At 46.4% G+C, this 19,410-nt stretch overlaps 1 protein-coding gene and 1 long non-coding RNA gene across 7 annotated transcripts in view; one reads left to right on the top strand and one right to left on the bottom strand.

Moving 5' to 3' along the window:
• Positions 1 to 5,945, bottom strand: part of LOC116869085 — a 59,471-nt gene extending 53,526 nt beyond the window's left edge. Inside the window, exon 1 of the long non-coding RNA XR_004382957.1 lies at positions 5,886 to 5,945. This is a non-coding gene — a long non-coding RNA (uncharacterized LOC116869085). The remainder of the gene's footprint in view (positions 1 to 5,885) is intronic.
• Positions 5,946 to 6,218: 273 nt separating this feature from the next.
• On the top strand, positions 6,219 to 17,206 carry METTL21A (methyltransferase like 21A). Of its 6 annotated transcripts, none has more exons than XM_032859958.1 (4): positions 6,219 to 6,281; positions 7,182 to 7,361; positions 7,764 to 7,894; positions 16,574 to 17,206. In XM_032859958.1, exons 2-4 carry the CDS (start codon positions 7,215 to 7,217, stop codon positions 16,977 to 16,979), a joined length of 684 nt encoding a protein of 227 aa, XP_032715849.1. In that variant the 5' UTR covers positions 6,219 to 6,281; positions 7,182 to 7,214; the 3' UTR covers positions 16,980 to 17,206. The 6 variants fall into 6 exon arrangements, with proteins under 6 accessions (XP_032715849.1, XP_032715851.1, XP_032715850.1 ...); XM_032859960.1 differs by lacking the exon at positions 6,219 to 6,281 and adding an exon at positions 6,440 to 6,468; XM_032859959.1 differs by lacking the exon at positions 6,219 to 6,281 and adding an exon at positions 6,507 to 6,823.
• Positions 17,207 to 19,410: the final 2,204 nt, after the last annotated feature.

Consider the following 19,410-nt stretch of genomic DNA (forward strand, 5'->3'; position numbering starts at 1 on the left):
ATACAGTCAGCTGATCCCGGACAAGGGGGCAAAGGCAATACAATGGAGAAAAGGCAGCCTTTTTAAAAAATGGTGCTGGAACAACCGGGACATTCACATGCAAAAACGTGAATCTAAACACAGACCTTACACCCTTCACAAAAATTAACTGGAAATGACCACAGACCTAAATTAAAATGCAAAGCAGTGAAACTCCGACAAGATAACATAGCAGAAAATGCAGGCAACCTTAGGTTTGGCAATGATTTTTTTCAGTGTGAGGCCAAAGGCAATATCCATGGGAGAAATAATTGATAAGGTGACTTCTTACAATAAAAAATTTCTGGTCTGCAAAAAATGCTGTCAAGAGAAGGAAAAGACCAGCCACGGACTTGGAGAAAATATTTGCAAAAGAGCTGATAGAGGACTGTTATCCAAGATATACAAAGAACTCTTAAAAGTCAACAATAAGGGGCACCTGTGTGTCTCAGTGAAGCAGCTGGCTCTTGATTTCAGCTCAGGTCATGATCTCAGGGTCCTGGGATTGAGTCTGGCTCTGCGCTCAGTGGGGAGCTACCTTAAGGATTCTCTTTCCCATTGCTCCTTCCCCACGGCCCCCCCCACCGCCACCACTGGCACTGTCATGCTCTACCTCTAAAATAAATGAATGAATCTTAAAAAAAAACACCTCAACAATAAGAAAATAATCAGATTAAAAATAAGACCAACAACAGGTACAGGAGAAAATGCTCAGCATCACTACTCTTACAGGAAATGTAACTCAAAACCACAGTAAGATATCACCTCACATCCGTGAGAGTGGCAACTATCAAAAAGATAAGAGATAACAAGTGTTGGAGAAGATATGGAGAAAAGGGGATGCTAGTACACTGTTGGTGGGATAAAATTTGGTATAGCCACTATGGAAAACAGTATGAATATTATAGAAATTCCTCAAAAAAGTAAACATAGAGCTACCATATGATCCAGTAATCCCACTTCTGAGTTTATATCTGAAGGAGATGAAATCATTATCTCGAAAAGATACCTATACCCTCATGATCTTTGACTACAGCATTATTTACAATGCCCAAGACAAGGAAACAACCTAGTCCCATTGACAGATGAATGGATAAAGAAAATGTGGTGTGTGGGGTGATGTATCTCATATATATCATATAATACATATCATAGACATACAAATATACGTTGGAATATTATTAAGTCATTAAAAAGAAGGCAATCTTGCTATTGGCAACAACATAGTTGGATCCCAAGGGTCCTATGCTAAGCAAAAGAAGCTAAACAAATATTATATGATCTTACTTATATGTGGAATCTATATTTTTAGAGAGAGTGAATGAGCAGGCACGGGATGAGGAGAGGGAGAGAGGGAGAGAGAGAATCTTAAGCAGGCTCCACACCCAGTGGAGAGTCTGATGCTGGGCTCAATCTCACTATCCTGAGAGCAGACCTGACCTGAAACCAAGAGTTGGATGCTTAACCTACTGAGCCACTCAGGCACCCCTATGTGGAATCTATTTTTTAAAAAGCTAAATTCATAGAGGGGCACCCGGGTGGTTCAGTGGGTTAAGCCTCTGCCTTCGGCTCAGGTCATGATCTCAGGGTCCTGGGATTGAGCCCCACATTGGGCTCTCTGCTCAGCGGGGAGCCTGCTTCCCCTTCTCTCTCTGCCTGCCTCTCTGCCTAATTGTGATCTCTGTCAATTAAATAAATAAAATCTTTAAGAAAAATAAATTCATAGAAAAAGAATAGAATGGTGGTTGCCAGGAGCTGGGGGTGGGGGAATGACAAGATGTTGTTCAGAGGGTACAACTTACAGTTATAAGATGTATAAGTTCTAGGAATCTAATATTCAGCATGGTGATTATAGTTAACAGCACCATATCATATACTTGATAGTTGTTAAGAAAGTAGACCTTAAATATTCTTACTACACACATGCATACACATACAAATTATAATTATGTGAGATGACAGATGTGATAACTAACTTTATTATAACAATTTTGCAATATATACATGAACCAAATCATCACATTATATACCTTAAACTTAAATATGTCAATTATATCTCAATACAGCTGGAAATTAAAATAGGACCCAAAAAAGGGGCCACCAAAAATCATAAGATACTTAGGAATAAACCTAATCAAAGAAGCAAAGGATCTGTACTCAGAAAAATGGGGAACACTCATGAAAGAAACTGAGGAAGACATAAAGAAATGGAGAAACATTACATGCTCATAAATTGGAAGAACAAATATTGTTAAAATGTCTATGCTATATAGAGCAATTTACATATCCAATGCAATCCCTATCAAAATACCATCAACTTTTTTCACAGAGCTGGAACAAATAATTCTAAGATTTGTATGGAACCAGAGAAGTCTCCGAGTAGCTAAAGAAAGGCTGAAAAAGAAAACCAGAGCTGGCGGCATCACAATTCCAGACTTCAAGCTCTATTACAAAGCTGTAATCATCAAGACAGTATGGTACTGGCACAAAAATAGACTATGTGTTCCAGATCAATGGAAGAGAATAGAGAGCCCAGAGATGGACCCTCAACTCTATGGTCAACTAATCTTCAACAAAGCAGGAGAGAATGTCCACTGGAAAAAAGGCAGTCTCTTTAACAAATGGTGTTGGGAAAATCGGACAGCCACATGGAGAAGAATATCTATACCATATACCATAAACAAAAATAGACTCAAAATCAAAGAAGGACCTACATGTGAGAGAGGAAGCCATCAAAATCCTAGAGGAGAACATAGGCAGCAACCTCTGTAACCTCGGCACAACTTCTTGCTAGATACGTCTCCAAAGGCAAGGGAAATAAAAGCAAAAATGAACTATTGGGACTTCATCAAGATAAAAAGCTTTTACTCACAGCAAAGGAAACAATCAACAAAATCAAAAGACAACCAACAGAATGGGAGAAGATATTTGCAAATGTCTTATCAGATAAAGGGCTAGTATCCAAAATCTATAAAGAACTTATCAAACTCAATACCCAAAGAACAAATAATTCAATCAAGGAACGGGCAGAAAACAGGAACAGACATTTCTGCAAGAAGACATCCAGATGCCCAACAGACACATGAAAAAGTGCTCAACATCATTCAGCATCAGGGAAATACAAATCAAAACCACAATGAGATACCACCTCACATTAGTCAGAATGGCTAAAATGAACAAGTCAGGAAATAACAGGTTGGCGAGGATGTGGGGAAAGGGGAACCGTCCTATACTGTTGGTAGGAATGTAAGCTGGTGCAGGTGCTCTGGAAAATAATATGGAGGTTCCTCAAAATGTTGAAAATAGAGCTACCCTATGACCCAGCAATCTCACTACTGGGTATTTACCACAAATATACAAATGTAGTGATTTGAAGGGGCACCTGCACCCCAGTGTTTATAGCAGCAGTGTCCACAATAGTCAAACTATGAAAGAGCCCAGAAGTCCATCGACAGATGAACGGATAAAGAAAATGTGGTATAGGGACACAATGGAATATTATGCAGTCATCAAAAAATGAAATCCTGCCATTTGCAATGACATGGATGGAATAGAGGGTATTATGTTAAGTGAAATAAGTAAATCAGAGAAAGGCAATTATATGATCTCAGTCATATGTACAATTTAAGAAGCAAAATAGAGGATCATAGTGGAAGAGAGGAAAAACTAAAGAAGCAATCAGAGAGGGAGAGAAACCGTTAGAGACTCTTAATCATAGGAAACTTGAGGGTTGCTAGAGGGGAGGGGGTGCAGGGAATGGGGTGACTGGGTGATGGACATTAAGGAAGGCATGTGACATAATGAGCACCGGGTGTTAGATAGGACTGATGAATCATCCATCTCTACCTCTGAAACTAATAATACATTATATGTTAATTGAACTTAAATGAAGATCTAAAAAAATGTGCCAGGGCGCCTGGGCGGCTCAGTGGGTTAAAGCCTCTGCCTTCGGCTCAGGTCATGATCCCACGGTCCTGGGATCGAGCCCCGCATCGGGCTCTCTGCTCAGCGGGAAGCCTGCCTCCTCCTCCTCTCTCTCCCTGCCTGCCTCTCTGCCTGCTTGTGATCTCTGTCTGTCAAATAAATAAATAAAATTTTTAAAAAAATAAAATAAAAAAATGTGCCAAAGACTTAGCAGACACTTCATTAAAGAAGATATATAGATGGCAAATAAGCATATGAAAAGATGCTCCACATCATATGTCACTAGGGAACTGCAAATTAAAACAACTGATACACACCTACCATAATGGCTAACATTTAAAAACACGCACAACACCCAATATGGACAAGGATGTGGAGCAACAGAAACTCTCATTCACTGCTGGTGGAAATGCAAAAAATGGTACAGCCACTTTGGAAGACAGTCTGGTGGTTTCTTACAAAACTCAATATACTTTTGCCGTAAGATTCAGTAATCACAGTCTTTGGTATGGACCCAAAGGGTCTGAGTAAAAAGATGAGTGGTTATGGCAGAGGGAGGGAGGGGACTAGGTGGAGCACAGAGGATTTTTAGGGAGGAGCCCCATCTCTGTATGATGCTATTATGGTGGGTATATGCCATTATAGATTGGTCCAAACTCATAAAATGCTCAATACCAAGAATGAATCCCAAGATAAACCTGGGGTGATAATGATGTGTCAGTGTAGGTTCATCGGTTGTAACAAATGTCCCACTCTGGTGGGGAGTTACTGATCATGGGCGGAGGCTATGCGGGTGTTGGAGCAGGAAGTGAATGTGAAATCTCTGTACCTTCTTCCCAATTTCGGTGTGAATTTAAAACTGCTCTAAAAATAAATTCTATTACACAAATTTTTAAAAATAAAAATAAATGAACCAAGCAAAAAAAAAAAAAAAAGTAAAAGAACTTGGCTGCTGATCTATTAAGTTGATCAAGTCTCCTTCGCAGCCCCCACTTCCTCTGGAAGGCTGAGGTGTGCAGAGAGGCCGGCACGCCCCCTGCAGGCGGGAAGAGGCGAGTAGCGGCGGGCTTCAGGCTTGGCCCCAGGCCCCCACAGCAGGTGGCAAAAGGGAATTACCAGGAAGCGCTGAAAAATACCAATGCTCGGGTCGCCTCACACCAACGGAGACTTCCCAGGAGCAGAGTCCAGGCCGGGGGAGTTGAAAATAGCTCGCGTGCATTCTAACACGCAGCCGGGGCTGAGAATCCCCGGGACCGAGCGGCGGCACGTGGGGGAGGCACTGGGGGTCAGGAAGCAAAGGAAACTTTCCCAGAGAGGCGGACGCCGCTCCCCGCGGGGTCGTGCGGTGGGCTGCTCACTCCAGCCGCGCCTTCCAAGGGCCGGCAGCTTGGGTCAGTGGCTCTGGCGTCAAGCACAGGGGTCCCGAGGCAGGTGAACCAACCGTCGGCCCTCCTGGAGGGACGCTAGGGCCTTGGGTCTGCGGCAACCGCCCCGCACTAGGTGTGGGGCCACATCCCGCGCCCCCGGCCCCGCCGCTGCCGCGGGACGCTTTTCACCATCGAGTCCCGGGCGCAGGGTGCGGCTCCGAGTTCGCGCTATAGCTGACAAGGGCTTTGTCACTTTTCCTACTCTATTGCCACCAAGTGGCGATTACACCACTTCGGACTTCCCCTGGTGACGAGAGGACGAACAGGGGACCATGTCTACTTCGGAGCCAACTTTTGTCTACACCTCCTAATTCGTGACCTTTAACACTAAAAACAGGCCAGCGTACAAACTAGAAAAAAAAACACACACACACATACACGGGGCGGGGCGGGGGAGGGTTGAGAACCAGCTCACGGACGTAGAAGTGGAACCAGCAGGAGAACGCCTCCCCCGCCAGCCTGGTGGGCTCCCTCTCACCCCGCCAGGGCACCCCCGCGCCCTCTCCGCGCACCTACCCGCGACTCCGCACCTCTCTCGCCTCGGGCTCCTCGCCCACGCTGCCCTCGGAGTCCCGGAAACTGGGCGGACCGCGAACCTCGGGGACCCCCCATTGGGAGGCCGGATGCCCTCTCCCTCAGCGTCCTCCTCCAGCGCGCGCCCCGCACACCTGCGACCCTGCGCGCCGCGGGGCACCTGTCCCGGGTAGGAGGGACCGGAAACGCGTGTCTCCCGGCGCGCGCGCCGCCCATCCCCGCCGCCTGCCCGCGCAGCCTGCGCCCCGCCGGCTCCCGGCTCCCGGCTCCCGGCCCTTTAAGGCGGGTAGCTGCGGCGGCGGCGGGTAGCTGCGGCGGCGGCGGCCGCGCTCGGGGCGGGGAGAGCGAGGCGCGCCACGCGGGGCCGGCTCCGCGGCAGTAAGTAGAAGCGAGGCCCACCTCGAGCCCCGCCGCGTCGCCGGCCCCGCTTCGGGGCGGCCTGGGCTGGGGAAGTGGGCGGCACTCCCGGGGCGGGGCGCGTCCGGCGCGGCTGGGGGAGGGGTCCCTCCCCAACCCCCACGCCCACCCTGTGGGTTCCCGGAGCTCTGGGGCCCGCCGGAAGCGAGTGCGTACCTGGACCCTTTGGAGGGGACTGGGCGGGTTCTGGGGACTCAGGGCAGGCCTCTGAGCCGCGGACGCCCGAGCCCGCCCTGGACCCGGGCTCCTGCTCTCCCCGTCCGCGACTCGGGGCTCACGAGTGTCTTTCACTTGCAGTCCGGGCGAGATGGAACTGCGACCGTGTCAGAAAGCCGGCTGACCAAACCGTTAACACTCAGTCCAAGTGCAGCTTCGGGCCCGGGGCTGTCGCTGTTGAACGCGCGGAATTTAGAGGGGGTGGAGGGAAGACCGAAACGAAGCCGCGAACACTCTCCTGCCGACCGCCGCGAGTGGCAGCCGCGGTCCAGACGGGCCCGGACAGTGTAGAAAGCACTACTTTCACCGAGGCCGAGGCCAGCAGCCCCGCTGCGCTCGCTCTTACCGCGGCCCCAGTTCACCCGGTGGTGACCGCGGAGTGCCTAGGGCATCCTGCGGGAGTGGTACGGGTGTGCGTGCTTTCGCCCAAAGACCTCGTCTGGCGTGCTTCAGAACGGAATCTCCCTTCCCAGAAGAGGAAGAGCCGTGCAGAAAGGAATTAGACAAAGTCCCCCGCCCTCCCCGCCCCCTTTGTTGTCTTCTTTTGAACCTGTAAAAAAATGGCCTTGAAAAGCATTTGGGGCTACTTAAGAGAGTGCATTTTTTTCTGGCCAGAGCGTCACGCAGGCTTCTTTTGCCCAACAGCTTTGAGGGAGCAGAGAGCGGAGTGCAGGCGAAATGGCCCTGGTGCCCTATGAGGAGACAGCGGGAGTGGGCTTGCAGAAATTCCACAAGCCTCTAGCCACCTTCTCCTTTGCCAACCACACCATCCAGATCCGGCAGGACTGGAGACAGCTGGGAGTCGCAGCCGTGGTGTGGGACGCGGTAAGTACACCCCTGGGCCTCTGAAGACCACTGCAACTGATGATATGACTGCACTTTATTTACTTATTTTTAATAACAGCTTTATAGTGAGATACAATTCATATACCAGACAGTAATTAAACTTGCCACACGCAGCAGCACCCTGTGTTGTGTGGGCAGTGTCCTTGACCCCTACTGTCCTCAGGGGGGATCTTGTGGGGCCTGAGGCCTCAGTGTCTGTGCCTGATTTAGGGGGTCACCTCCCAGCAGCAGCTGAGTTTCTGCCTGTTGTTGCTAAACTGGGACTGGAACCTTGCAGGGGGAAGAGGGGTGTGTGATGTCTTCCTGCTAGTGGGAAGTCTATCTGATATGGGCTCCTAAACCACTTGTTGACTTGAATCATCCCGCTGTGCTTTGACTCAGGCTGTCGTTCTTTGCGCGTATCTGGAGATGGGAGCTGTGGAGCTCCGGGGCTGCTCTGCTGTGGAGCTGGGTGCCGGCACCGGGCTGGTGGGCATAGTGGCGGCCCTGCTGGGTGAGTGCCATACACTGGCTCACTTCTCTGTGAGTGGAACTCATTGCGTGGTGTGATTGCTGTTTCCTTGAGACAGATCCATACTAGTTTTCCCCTTGCTGGATTTTTCTGTGCCCTGTGCTTATGAGTCAACTGCTGGTGCCCTTAACTCCAGTAAGCCTGGTTTCTTCTCTCTTGTTCTTGCTCTCATCCTGTTATTTATACTTCTCATAAAAGATTGCTTTGCCTTCTTCAGTTTTTTAAAAAATTTTGTTTTTTAAGCAAGCACATTTATTTGGGCAATTAGAATTGCAATTGGGGAGACTGTTAGGTTGTCTGAATTAGGTTCCTGCCCCCCTTCAGTTTTATACCAGTAATATGATCTGAAGGCAACTTTCAGTTCAAAGAGAATTCTCATATTCACGCATACAGCTTTTTTTCCAGTTTAGGGTCCTTCCCATACTCCGTTGGATTTAACCCTGTGACGCAGGTTGAGCAGGTAGTCTCATTCTTATAGTTTCCTTGCTGAGAAAACTTTGCTGGTTTTTCTCTTCTAAGAAGGGTCGTCCCTGCTATAGTTTATACTGACATATTTAAAAATTGTATTCACAGTATGCAGTCCTGAATTGATATCAGGGTTTGCCATTTTTGTTTGGTGTACATATATTAACTTAGGCCTAGAGCATTTTTAAGCTTTTTTTTTTTTTTTTTCTTAAAGTTTTTTTTTTTTTTTTTGAAAAAGAGAAAGAGCACTGAACAGTGGGGAGGGGGGGGGGTTGGGGCGAGGGGGAGAAACAGACTCTGCGCTGAGCAGGGAGCCCACTCAGGACTCGATCCCAGGACTCTGAGATCAGAACCTAAACCAAAGATGGACGCTCAGCGGACTGAGCCACTCTGGCACCCTTAAGCTTTGTTTTTATTTTATAATTTAAAAAAATCCTTTGTTGAGTCCTTTCTACAGCTTCTGACTCCTGCAGTTCAAACTATCCAATGAGATATAACATTCATTTCAGTATTGTCACCTGGGGCTCTTGTTAAAATGTTTAAGCTTCTGTAGGTCTGCGGTCAGGCCCGAGAGCCTCCGTTCTGACAAGCTCCCAGGGGGTGATGATGCCAACACTATTGGCAGTTAGACTACACTTTGGTGGTCAGGAGCTAGAATTCCATCCCATTATGTATAGGTACTCAAGGACCCACAAAAGCCCGTCCTTTATTGTGTTCTCTTTCTGGTAACTTCTTTCTTTTTTCAGTCTTCCTTTCTCTGTTTAGCTCTTGCCTTTCCAAGTGTGACGGAGAGCGGGGCAGGGTGGTGGGAGCTAGGTTTCCATCGCCGCACACCACAGCCCTTGCAGGCACTGATGAAGCCCTAGCTCGTACACTGCCTTTTTGTTAGCCTTGTAACATCCCCATGGGTGTTAGGTATTATTTTGAACTTCTTATTTTCCAGTGAAACTGGGGTTCTGGGAGATGAAGCCCTTTGTGAAGTCCTGGTCAGTGGAGACCTGAGAGTCAAACCAGGCTCCTGACACTGCGGTCCCTTGTCATCTTTCCTTGATGCTAACTTTGCTGCTGTGAGAGGAGTTACCTGGAAGGGAGATGAGGTTTCTTCTGTTTCTGCAGCAGCTGGCATAGAAACAGATTAGTTGGCCAAGTGCATAGGTTTAGAGTTATACTTGGTTTTGACACCTCCTTTAACTCTTACCAGCTCTGTGACCTTCGGCAAATTGCTTAATCTCTCAGCTTCAGTTTCCCTGTAAACTGGGGATAATAATTAGTTCATGCCTGAGGATCCAGTGAGATCAGGCACAGGAAGTGGTTAGCTCATTAACTGGCACAAAGCAAATGCTCAAATAAATGTTGATTGCCCCGCTGAGTATTTCTGTTTGTGATCTAGAAATCTGGGTCTGTGGGGTGGGGAAAACCGAATGAGCTTCTTCAAAGACTAGGGCAGAGCGAGGAATGGTTAGTTGTTGCCTCACAAGATGGACAGCTCCGGGAGTGGCTGGAAGGGAGCCGCAGACTGTGTGCTCCTGATGGGGGACGTGTGCTTCCTGGACGTGTGCTTCACTGTCACCTTTTGGAATCCTTTCCTGCCCCATAGTAGAATTCATTGCTGCCTTATTTCTTCTCCCCATAGCGCTTGGTCGGCTCACCACCTATGTCCCCACTGTGTCACACATTTTGTAACAGGCGGTTTGTCCTTGTGTCTGTCTGTCCTGGCTGGCTGAGGTTCCTGAGACTCGGGACTGCACCTTACTCTGTGTGTCCTTGGCCCCACACACCACTTGCCACACAGTAGATACTCCAATAGCTCTGGAATCAGAGTTGGACAAACTAGGAGATCATGAAAAGTCATGTTTCTTTTACAAAAGTGATGTCACTCTATTTCAAAAGTAGCCCTAGAAGCAGAATACAGAAAGGGGGTGACGAACTCATCAAACGTCCTAATTATTCATGACTCTGCAACATACATACTGTTGCCATTTTGGTATATTTCCTTCCATTCCTTTTCCTCCCCCTGTATCTTTTTTTTTTTTTTTTTTTTTAAGATTTTATTTATTTGAGGGAGAGCATGAGCAGGGAGGAGAGGGAGAAGCAGACTCCCCACTGAGCAGGGAGCCTGATGCAGGGTTCCATCCTAGAACTCCTGGATCATGAGCCTAAGGCATATGCTTAACTGACTGAGCCATCCAGGTGCCTCCACCTCCACCTGTATTTTTAATCATAGCTGTAATTCACTGTTAAAGAGTGTGTGTGTATGTGTGTGCACACATACATATGTATATACACACACATATGTCTCATTTAACATTACACCGTGTGTACCTCTCTGTGCTATGTGATTTGCATACCCTTTATTTGTTGTGGCTGCAAAGTATTAGGTGTTAGTTTTGAGGTTGAAACCTGAGACTAAAGAAAAAGTCTCTTTAGAAAGGAGGCAGTGAGAACAGAATAGGTAGTGATTTTGAAATGTAAGAGGTTGATCATTCCCCTTTTATTTATTTATTTATTTTTAAAATATTTTATTTATTTATTTGACAGAAAGAGATCTCAAGTAGGCAGAGAGGCAGGCAGAGAGAGAGAGGAGGAAGCAGGATCCCAGAATCCTGGGATCATGACCTGAGCCGAAGGCAGAGGCTTTAACCCACCTTTAAGCCACCCAGGTGCCCCAATCATTCCCCTTTTTAAAGTATTTTTGTTTTTCTATCCTGAGTCATTTATTCCTGAATTCAGGGAACACCCAAAAAAGCCCTGGTGAGTTTTCTGCAGAACTTTAATAATGAGTGATGAGATTTTCCTGTTAAAAGAATAAAAACACCTGTTGATTACTAGGCAGTTCCCAGGTCCCAGGTCTTTAGTCTGTCCTTTTCAGCGTGCCCCTGTGTGGTGGGTGGGTCCAGTTGGAGCTCTCTTCAGTGGTGAAATGAAGGCTTGGTAGAGGTTAGGTAACTTGCCCAAGGTCATGAAGCTCATGGATTGTGGAGTTAGAATTGGAATCTAGTTCTGACTCTTAAACCCTGGTTCTTGCTTTGAAAATCTCTTTGTACTGCCTAGAAACTATTCTTAGAAAAAAGTATCCCATTTTAAAGATAGGGTTCTGTAAATTGGGGTGGGATCAGGGAATCTGGATTTTAAAAGCTTTTGAGGTGATTTGATGCCCACCAAGTCTGGGGAACAGTCTTAAAATATAATGCTCAGGGAAGAGCATTGTCTTTTAGCTTTCTGTACTTCTGGTGTAAGTCTCCACTAAGCTTTGCACTTGTGTGTTTAACTGAAGGATGGGTGTCTCTACCTGACTATTTCTCAGCATCTCAAACAGAACATGTGTTTACACTTGAGCTCTGCTTCTCTTTGCAAATGCATCTTTTTCTTTTGTTCTGAGATAGCGTGGCCATCAAAGTCCTCTCTCAAGCGAGCTGCTTGACCCACTCCCCCAGCCCCTCCTCCCTCCCCGAGCCCTGTTGATCTGAGCCCTGTTGATCTATTGTCTAATTTCCTGATTCCAGTTCTCCCTTTGTATGCCCCCCCCCACAACCCTCCAGCCTGGCCTGAGCTCTCAGCATCTTTCTCCCCTGTGATGCCAGGTGCATCCCCACAGCTGACCTCCCTGCCTCACTTTGTCTTCTCAGGCCCACCTCCCAGTAGGCTGGAGCGGCCCATTCTCCATGCAGAAGTGCTGGGGTGACCCAGACTTAAACACCCCTGTGCCTCAGGGCGCCTGGCTGGCTCAGTCGGTGAAGCATTCCTTGATCCCAGGGTTGGGAGTGCAAGCCCCACAGTGGGTGTAGAGCCTAGTTAAAAAACAAAAGAAAGCCCTGTGCCTCCCCAAGGCCTGAAACTCGTGAGGCTCTACCCCATTTTGCCTGACCATTTGGGCTCCTATTACAGAGCGGCTGCATTGTCTGTGGTTCCAGGGACACACCCGTGGCTTCTGGGCTGTCCCTTCTGCCCTGAGTGCCCTTTCATCACCCCTTTCCCCTGGTTAATGTCACATCTTCCCAGTGTAAGTTCAGATGCCTTCCTTCCGAGTTCTTCTCTGACCTCTGCCTCTCTTGAAGAGGGTCTCCGTTGTGACCACATAATTTCCTGGCAACCCATTTCCATATTTTACTCCCCACCTCGCATCACAGTCGTGTCTCTGTGTTTCCCTTCCTCCTGAACCTGAGCTCCTAGCGGCCAAGGGTGGTTTTGCTCATCTCTGTGTCTCTGGTACGTAGCATGTGCTCCCATATTCGAATAAAGTAAGGTGTTGCTTATAAAAGTACCAGCTAAAGTGATGGTAGGTGTTTATGTGTTCTTTCTCCGTTACTGAGTGAGTGGCTGTGGGACATGTAATTGTGCTGGGTTAGCTCTCATGAGTCCGTCATGAGCTAAGTGTTGCTGTGCCCTCCACACGCAGCACGAGCCTTGGGCGGGTAATTTCTTCACCATCTTCACATCCACAGGCACTCTGCCTGCCCTTGCTTCTCCTCACTTGAATGGCAGGTAGAGGGTAGCCCTCGGCTGATTCCGGGCCAGTGTCCCTATAGCTTGCTGCATATAGCCAGGCTGCAGGAACACGCCGCTGCTGGGCCTCACTTTGCAGAGGGGGTCAGGAACCTCAGGGGGAGGGTGATGCCACTGAGCGGCCCCGTTCTGCTTCCTCTCTTACTCTGCTAATCTCCTCTGTCCTCCGCCCACACTCCCAGCTGATGACATTTCTTCTTATTTCACTGAGGAGATTGCTGCAGGCAGACGAGAGCTTCTGTAGCCTCCCATGCCGCCTCTAACCCTCCCGTGTCTGGGCCCAGTGTCTCCGCTTTTGCCCTCCGTGGGACATCCTCACATGCGCTGTCTGCCCTGCAGGGCCAACCCGTTCTTCCTTCTTCCCTCTCCTGCATCTTCACTTTTCTTCTCTCTTTCCACCTGACCATGTGTAATGAATGTGTAATGGAAATGTGTAATGGAAATGTATTTTCTGTAGGAGGAAATGGGCAAGATGACCCCGGTATATCTTGTTAGCAAGGAAGCTAACAAGGATGACATGGGGTTGTGTCAAAAGTCCACTGGCAAAAGATAGGACAAATTGAACATCAATATTCATAGTGGCACTGGATTTAAACATATCAAATGTTTAATCCACGAGTTCATGATACACCACCAACAAAATAAACCCAATTAGTCATCTTTTTAAAGATGCTCCGAAACCAGATCTTTGGAATCTGGTGTATAAAAGGGGAGGGAGGGGCACCTGGGTGGCTCAGTTGGTCAAGCGGCTGTCTTTGGCTCAGGTCATGATTCCAGGGTCCTGGGATTGAGCCCCGCATCGGGCTCCCTGCTCAGCGGAGAGCCTGCTTCTCTCTCTCCCTCTGCCTGCTGCTCTGCTTACTTGTGCTATCTCTCTGTCAAATAAATAAATAAATAAAATCTTTAAAAAATAAAATAAAAGGGGAGGGAGGAGCATAGTTCATCCTGCCTTTCTTATTCAGGTTCTATACAAAATGAGTAACAAATAGTAGTTGAAAGAAACCTCCCCTTATAGAAATTTCTCAACACACAAATGCAAAAGGAACTTAGTGAATGAAAGATCTGGGCATTGAGTATTTGTGCCTGCTCACATCACAAAAATGGAGCCTACCCAGTACTACATACCTCTTTTTTTTTTTTTTTTTTAAGATTTTATTTATTTATTTGAGACGGAGATCACAAGTAGGCAGAGAAGCAGGCACAGAGAGAGGAGGAAGCAGGCTCCCGCTGAGCAGAGAGCCCAATGTGGGGCTCGATCCCAGGACCCTGAGATCATGACCTGAGCCGAAGGCAGAGGCTTTAACCCACTGAGACACCCAGGCGCCCCTACTACATACCTCTTGATGAAGAACACACCACCACCTCTGAAATAGTCTTGCTCAAAACATTAAACTCAAATTTATAGGAGACACAGAGGAGCCAGGGACATGCTGAATTATATAATGGTACAATCAGCAAAATCCAGATTGTGGGAAACTATAGGGCAAATGATCTGTATCTTCCCTAAATTGCAAGGGGAAGAAAGATTCAAAGGAAACTGATAGATTCAAAGAAATCTAAGACCTCTTCCATGCCCCTCCCTCTAAACACACACCCAGAAGGAAACCACAGGCAGAGCTGCCCTGTGCAGGGAGAGAGGCTGGTCCTGGGCAGGTGTACTGGGAGCTGGCCTCGGGTGGGGGCCTGGGGTGGTTATAGCAAGGAGCAAACTATCCGCCTCCTTCACCTGGGTCATTGTGGTGACCTCTTCACGCAACTCCTTGTTTCTGGTCTTGACCTACTTCTAGAAATTCTGTTAAAGCCTGAAATCATTGGCGCTTCTGCTCAGCACTCTCCACCGGCTTCCCATCTCAGAAACGTGACCTGCGAGGCCCTCTGCCTCCCGCCTGTTACTTGTTCGACCTCATCATCTAGTCATTCCTCCTTCAATCATTCCTGCCACAGCAGTCTCCTCACCTGCCCCCACGGAGGCCTTGGCACATGGTCTTCGGCCTGCCAGGAGGACTGTCCTGCTGCGACACACGGCCTTCCCTTTTTGTTCAATCTGAAATGTCAGCTCCACCTTCCTGACTTGCGGACATTTCACACCTCTCTTTCCTGCTCTATTTTCCCCCTAGTACCTATCTCCAGATGACGTACTGGCTATTCTCATTTAAAAAACCCCTCTTACTGCCTGGCTCCTCACTTGAATGTAAGTTCCACGAGAGCAGGGGCTTTTGTCTCCTGGCTGATGGTAGCTACTTGGCTCTTTGTACAGTTGACAGATGTTACAGGAGAGAGTGGCCAACTCACATCAAGGTCCTGCCAAAACTCCTGGAACCCCCAGCTGGTTAGGTTAGCAGTAGCCTCAGAAACCTCCTGAGACAGGCACTGAAAAGGTCTACCTGTAAGAAGCACTGAAATGAACACTGAGGTGATAAGCAGGAGACTAGATCACTCCAGGATTGCCTGTAAATGCAGACTGTTAAGAAAGCCAGAGATAAAGTTTTGAGTTAAACCAGGAAAAGGCTGTCTGTGATGTTCTTATCATCAGGAGAGATGAGCAGTATCTCTGGATTCTGCTCATCAGGCAGCACGCTGTGTTGCACTGAATGGTCCGAGTGGTGGCAGCGCTTGTAAAACCCAGCAGCTTGAGCACTGTCTTCAGTGTCACACCTGGGACCGTAAATGTCAGACCGAATTACACACCGTCCTAACATCACAGGCCAAGATGAGAAGCATCAGTCCGAGCTGCCACTGAAATGGTGTCTGCTGGTCTGGAGCCCCGTGGGGAATGACCCATGACGATTCCAGCTACAGAAGGGTGCAGAGGAGAGGTCATCTCGTGAAAGAAGAAGCCTAGTGTTACAGTGTTCAGAATTCACTAGGCCCAAACCGAACAGGATTACGCATGCTGTATTGTTACTGCAGCGCAGAAGATCTGTTTCAGGGCTAACCTTACGTGCTTGTTTCACCGTGAGAGTGAACTGCCAGCTCAGTCTTCTCCCAGCCGTACTGGCTCTTGGTAAATAACTCACAAGAAGCATGAACAGAATACTGCCTTATTAACTGTATACACCGCTCGTAGAAACTTAGCATTTAGGAAACATGATCTCACATTTTAACCTATAGTGCTTTGATACAATCTAGTATTTGTATATACTCCTCTAAGTATATCATTTTTCAGAAATGATGTAAGTATATAATTTAAATTGATAAATACATAATTTAATTGATAAATACATAATTAAAATGATATAAATATATGATCTAATATATAATTTATATATACATAAATGCATAAAATACATAATGCTTCTTCCTAACAGCAGGAGATGTGGACTGGGATTTCATAATAGCCAGTTAATCTCTCCCTTGATTTCTTTTAAAGCTTAGACTCCAGAAAGTAGCCTTTCCCTGTTTTTAGTATCTTGTCATCTTCATAATCATTTGCTCCTAAATTTTTCTTCTGTGGATTCCATTTTACCCTCAGGTCTGTTGACTTGAAGATCATGACCTAATGAATGAATGAAAGTAGTGGTAGACACCTGTGCAGGGTGGGCCAGCTCTGCCGGCAGGTGTGTCAGAGAGGCAAATCAAAGATTCACCTTTGCCAGTAGGCAATGCGGAAGGAGCTACTGGTCGTTGTCCCCGCCCCCCCCCCCCCCCCCCCCCCGCCACCCAGCCAAGCTATTAGTTGTATTGATGTGCACATGACTGTCTTTCTGTCCCACATTCTAGGTGCTCATGTGACTATCACGGACCGAAAAGTAGCATTAGAATTTCTTAAGTCAAATGTTCAAGCCAACTTACCTCCCCATATCCAACCCAAAGCTGTTGTTAAGGAGCTGACCTGGGGACAAAATTTGGGGAGTTATTCACCTGGAGAATTTGACCTGATACTTGGAGCTGATATCATATATTTAGAAGAAACATTCGCAGATCTTCTTCAGACTTTGGAACATCTCAGTAGCAAGCGCTCTGTGGTTCTTTTAGCTTGCCGAATTCGCTATGAACGGGACAACAACTTCTTAGCGATGTTGGAGAGGCAATTTACTGTGAGTAAGGTTCACTATGATCCTGAAAAAGATGTACATATATACAAAGCACAGAAGAGAAACCAGAGGGAGGACTTATAGTTGGCTTTAATTTATAAGAATGTTGTTATTGAGTGCCAGTGAGGGTCTTTGACTGGGAATTGAACCATATTTAATGAAATGGATTACTGAACGGAAAGTCTAACCAAAGGTTCTCAAGGGCCAAAGCACACGGTTAAAACAAAGGAGCATTTTGTTCCATTGCTATGACATTTCGGTCCTATTTGACTCTGAAAAATTCAACTACCATTAAAGGAATATATGAGATATTTGTGTCCCATGCTGTTCTCTCTTGATTCAGTTTCCCTGATGATGTAATGAAGGGTTGGTATAAGCGTGTCTTTAAAGCAGCGAGCTTGTTTTGGGAGGTTAACCCGTGCAAATTATTTGACACGCATTTGAGATGTAGGTTTAGCCCAGTTTTCTAATTTTGTGAATATAAAGCAAGAGGCTTGATGTATATCCCCTGAGCTGTTAATGCTCTTGAGAACTTTTTGTCTGCCCCATTTAGGGCTAAGTAGTTTTGGTTATTTGAGAGTAGGATATGAGTTCTTGGAGGTTCTCATTTCATGCTTTTTGGCTTAATTTCTGATTTAGGTATATAAACAAAGGATTAAATACAAATAAAATTTTAGCTACTTTTTGAAAACTAAAATCTTGGCCCTCCATGTGCTGTGCACAGGCTATCTTCCTCAAAAGCTGTAGGTTTTCCCTTAGCACTCCCCTTTTTCAAATGTTGTTCTAGTGTTTCTTGCTTAGACTTTCCCCTCCTCTTTGTAATGCGTAGGGTGACAATGAAATCGGTTTTAAATCTCACGCCTTCATGGGAGGTTAGCTTCCTGAGCAGAAGCTCCTTCTATACTGGATTGCCCGGAAGACCGGGGCAGGGGGAACCGGCTGGAGAACCAGGACTGTTCCGTGCCTCTTCCCTGGCTGCCTCCCAGTAGCCCGTGCCAAATAGTGTTGAATGAAAAAGGTACATTCCATTTAGAGAGGACTGGTCTTTGGGTAAATGATTGCTTCATTGTTTTATGATTACCTTTGACAGACCTTATGAATGAAGTCACACACACATTTTTTTTTAACAAGGTACAAGCTTAACAGCTTCAACAAATTTAGATAAGAAGAATATTATAATCTCAGTATGGCGTTTGCAAATATCTTCTCCCATTCTGTCAGTTTTCTTTTCGTTTTGTTAACTGTTTCCTTTGCTGTGCAAAAGCTTTTGATCTTGATAAAATCCCAATAGTTCATTTTTGCCCTTGCTTCCCTTGCCTTTGGCGATGTTCCTAGGAAGATGTTGCTGTATGGTATTTGGTACTAGAGATAGATTTCCTTTGTAAAACATTAGAAACAAGACCTCTTTCCTCTTAACCTTTCAATGACTATCTTGGATGTGAAAATAACCAATACGTTATTTTCTGCATATTATTTTAGAGGTTTTACTTTAATAAAGATGAATTATGAATTAAAAGTTCTGAGCATTCTGTGATGTACTGGTTCAACACAGTTCTTATACGTACACATGAAAGAGAAATACCCATAACTTGGCAAATCCGTAAAATACCAGTAGTGTGCCATGAACATGGAAGGTCTTTGAAAACAAGTGAAGGAGGAGCCGTGCAGTATCATCAACGCTGTAATGAAAGGCCAGTCCCGTTCAGGTATGTTGTTAGTTTTTTTTTTTTTTTTTTTAATATTTTATTTATTTGACAGAGACACAGCAAGAGAGGGAACACAAGCAAGGGGAGTGGGAAAGGGAGAAGCAGGCTTCCCACGGAGTAGGGAACTGCATGCGGGTCTCCATCCCAGAATGCTGGAATCATGACCTGAGCTGAAGGCAGATGCTGAACGGCTGAGTCACCCAGGGGTCCCTTTTAGAAGTATTTTTTTTTTTTTTAAAGATTACTTATTTATTTATTTATTTGACAGACAGAGATCACAAGTAGGCAGAGAGGCAGAGAAACAGGCTCCCTGCTGAGCAGAGAGCCCGATGCGAAGCTCGATTCCAGGACCCCGGGATCATGACCTGAGCTGAAGGCAGAGGCTTTAACCCACTGAGCCACCCAGGAGCCCACCTTTTAGAAGTATTTTAATTGAGTTCAGCTCCTTTACTTGAATATCCTTGACTTTGGAGGACAGATATTAAAATGATTGTTGGTATAGATGGAGACACGTGGGATGGGGTGGGGATGGGGAGCTTCAAGATGCCTGCATGCGCTACCAGTGAAGTGAAGCAAGCATAAATTGGTGGTTTTACATGTTCACAATAAGAATCAGAAAAGGTTTAAGGTAATTTTTTGTTGTTGTTTTAATAGAAGAAAATAAAAGGCAAGAAAAATTCATCTGGAATAGTGGGGTGGTTTCAGTGAAAAGTGCTTTTTTGTTTGTTTGTTTGTTTTTGTTTTTGGCTTTGGGTTTCAAATGTCGCAGGCTAAGTTCCCTGGGGAAATAGAGGTGGAGGTTAGGGTGC

Source organism: Lontra canadensis, unplaced genomic scaffold (genome assembly GCF_010015895.1).
Source record: "Lontra canadensis isolate GAN:19392208 unplaced genomic scaffold, GSC_riverotter_1.0 scaffold18, whole genome shotgun sequence".
Classification (NCBI taxonomy): Eukaryota; Metazoa; Chordata; class Mammalia; order Carnivora; family Mustelidae; genus Lontra; species Lontra canadensis.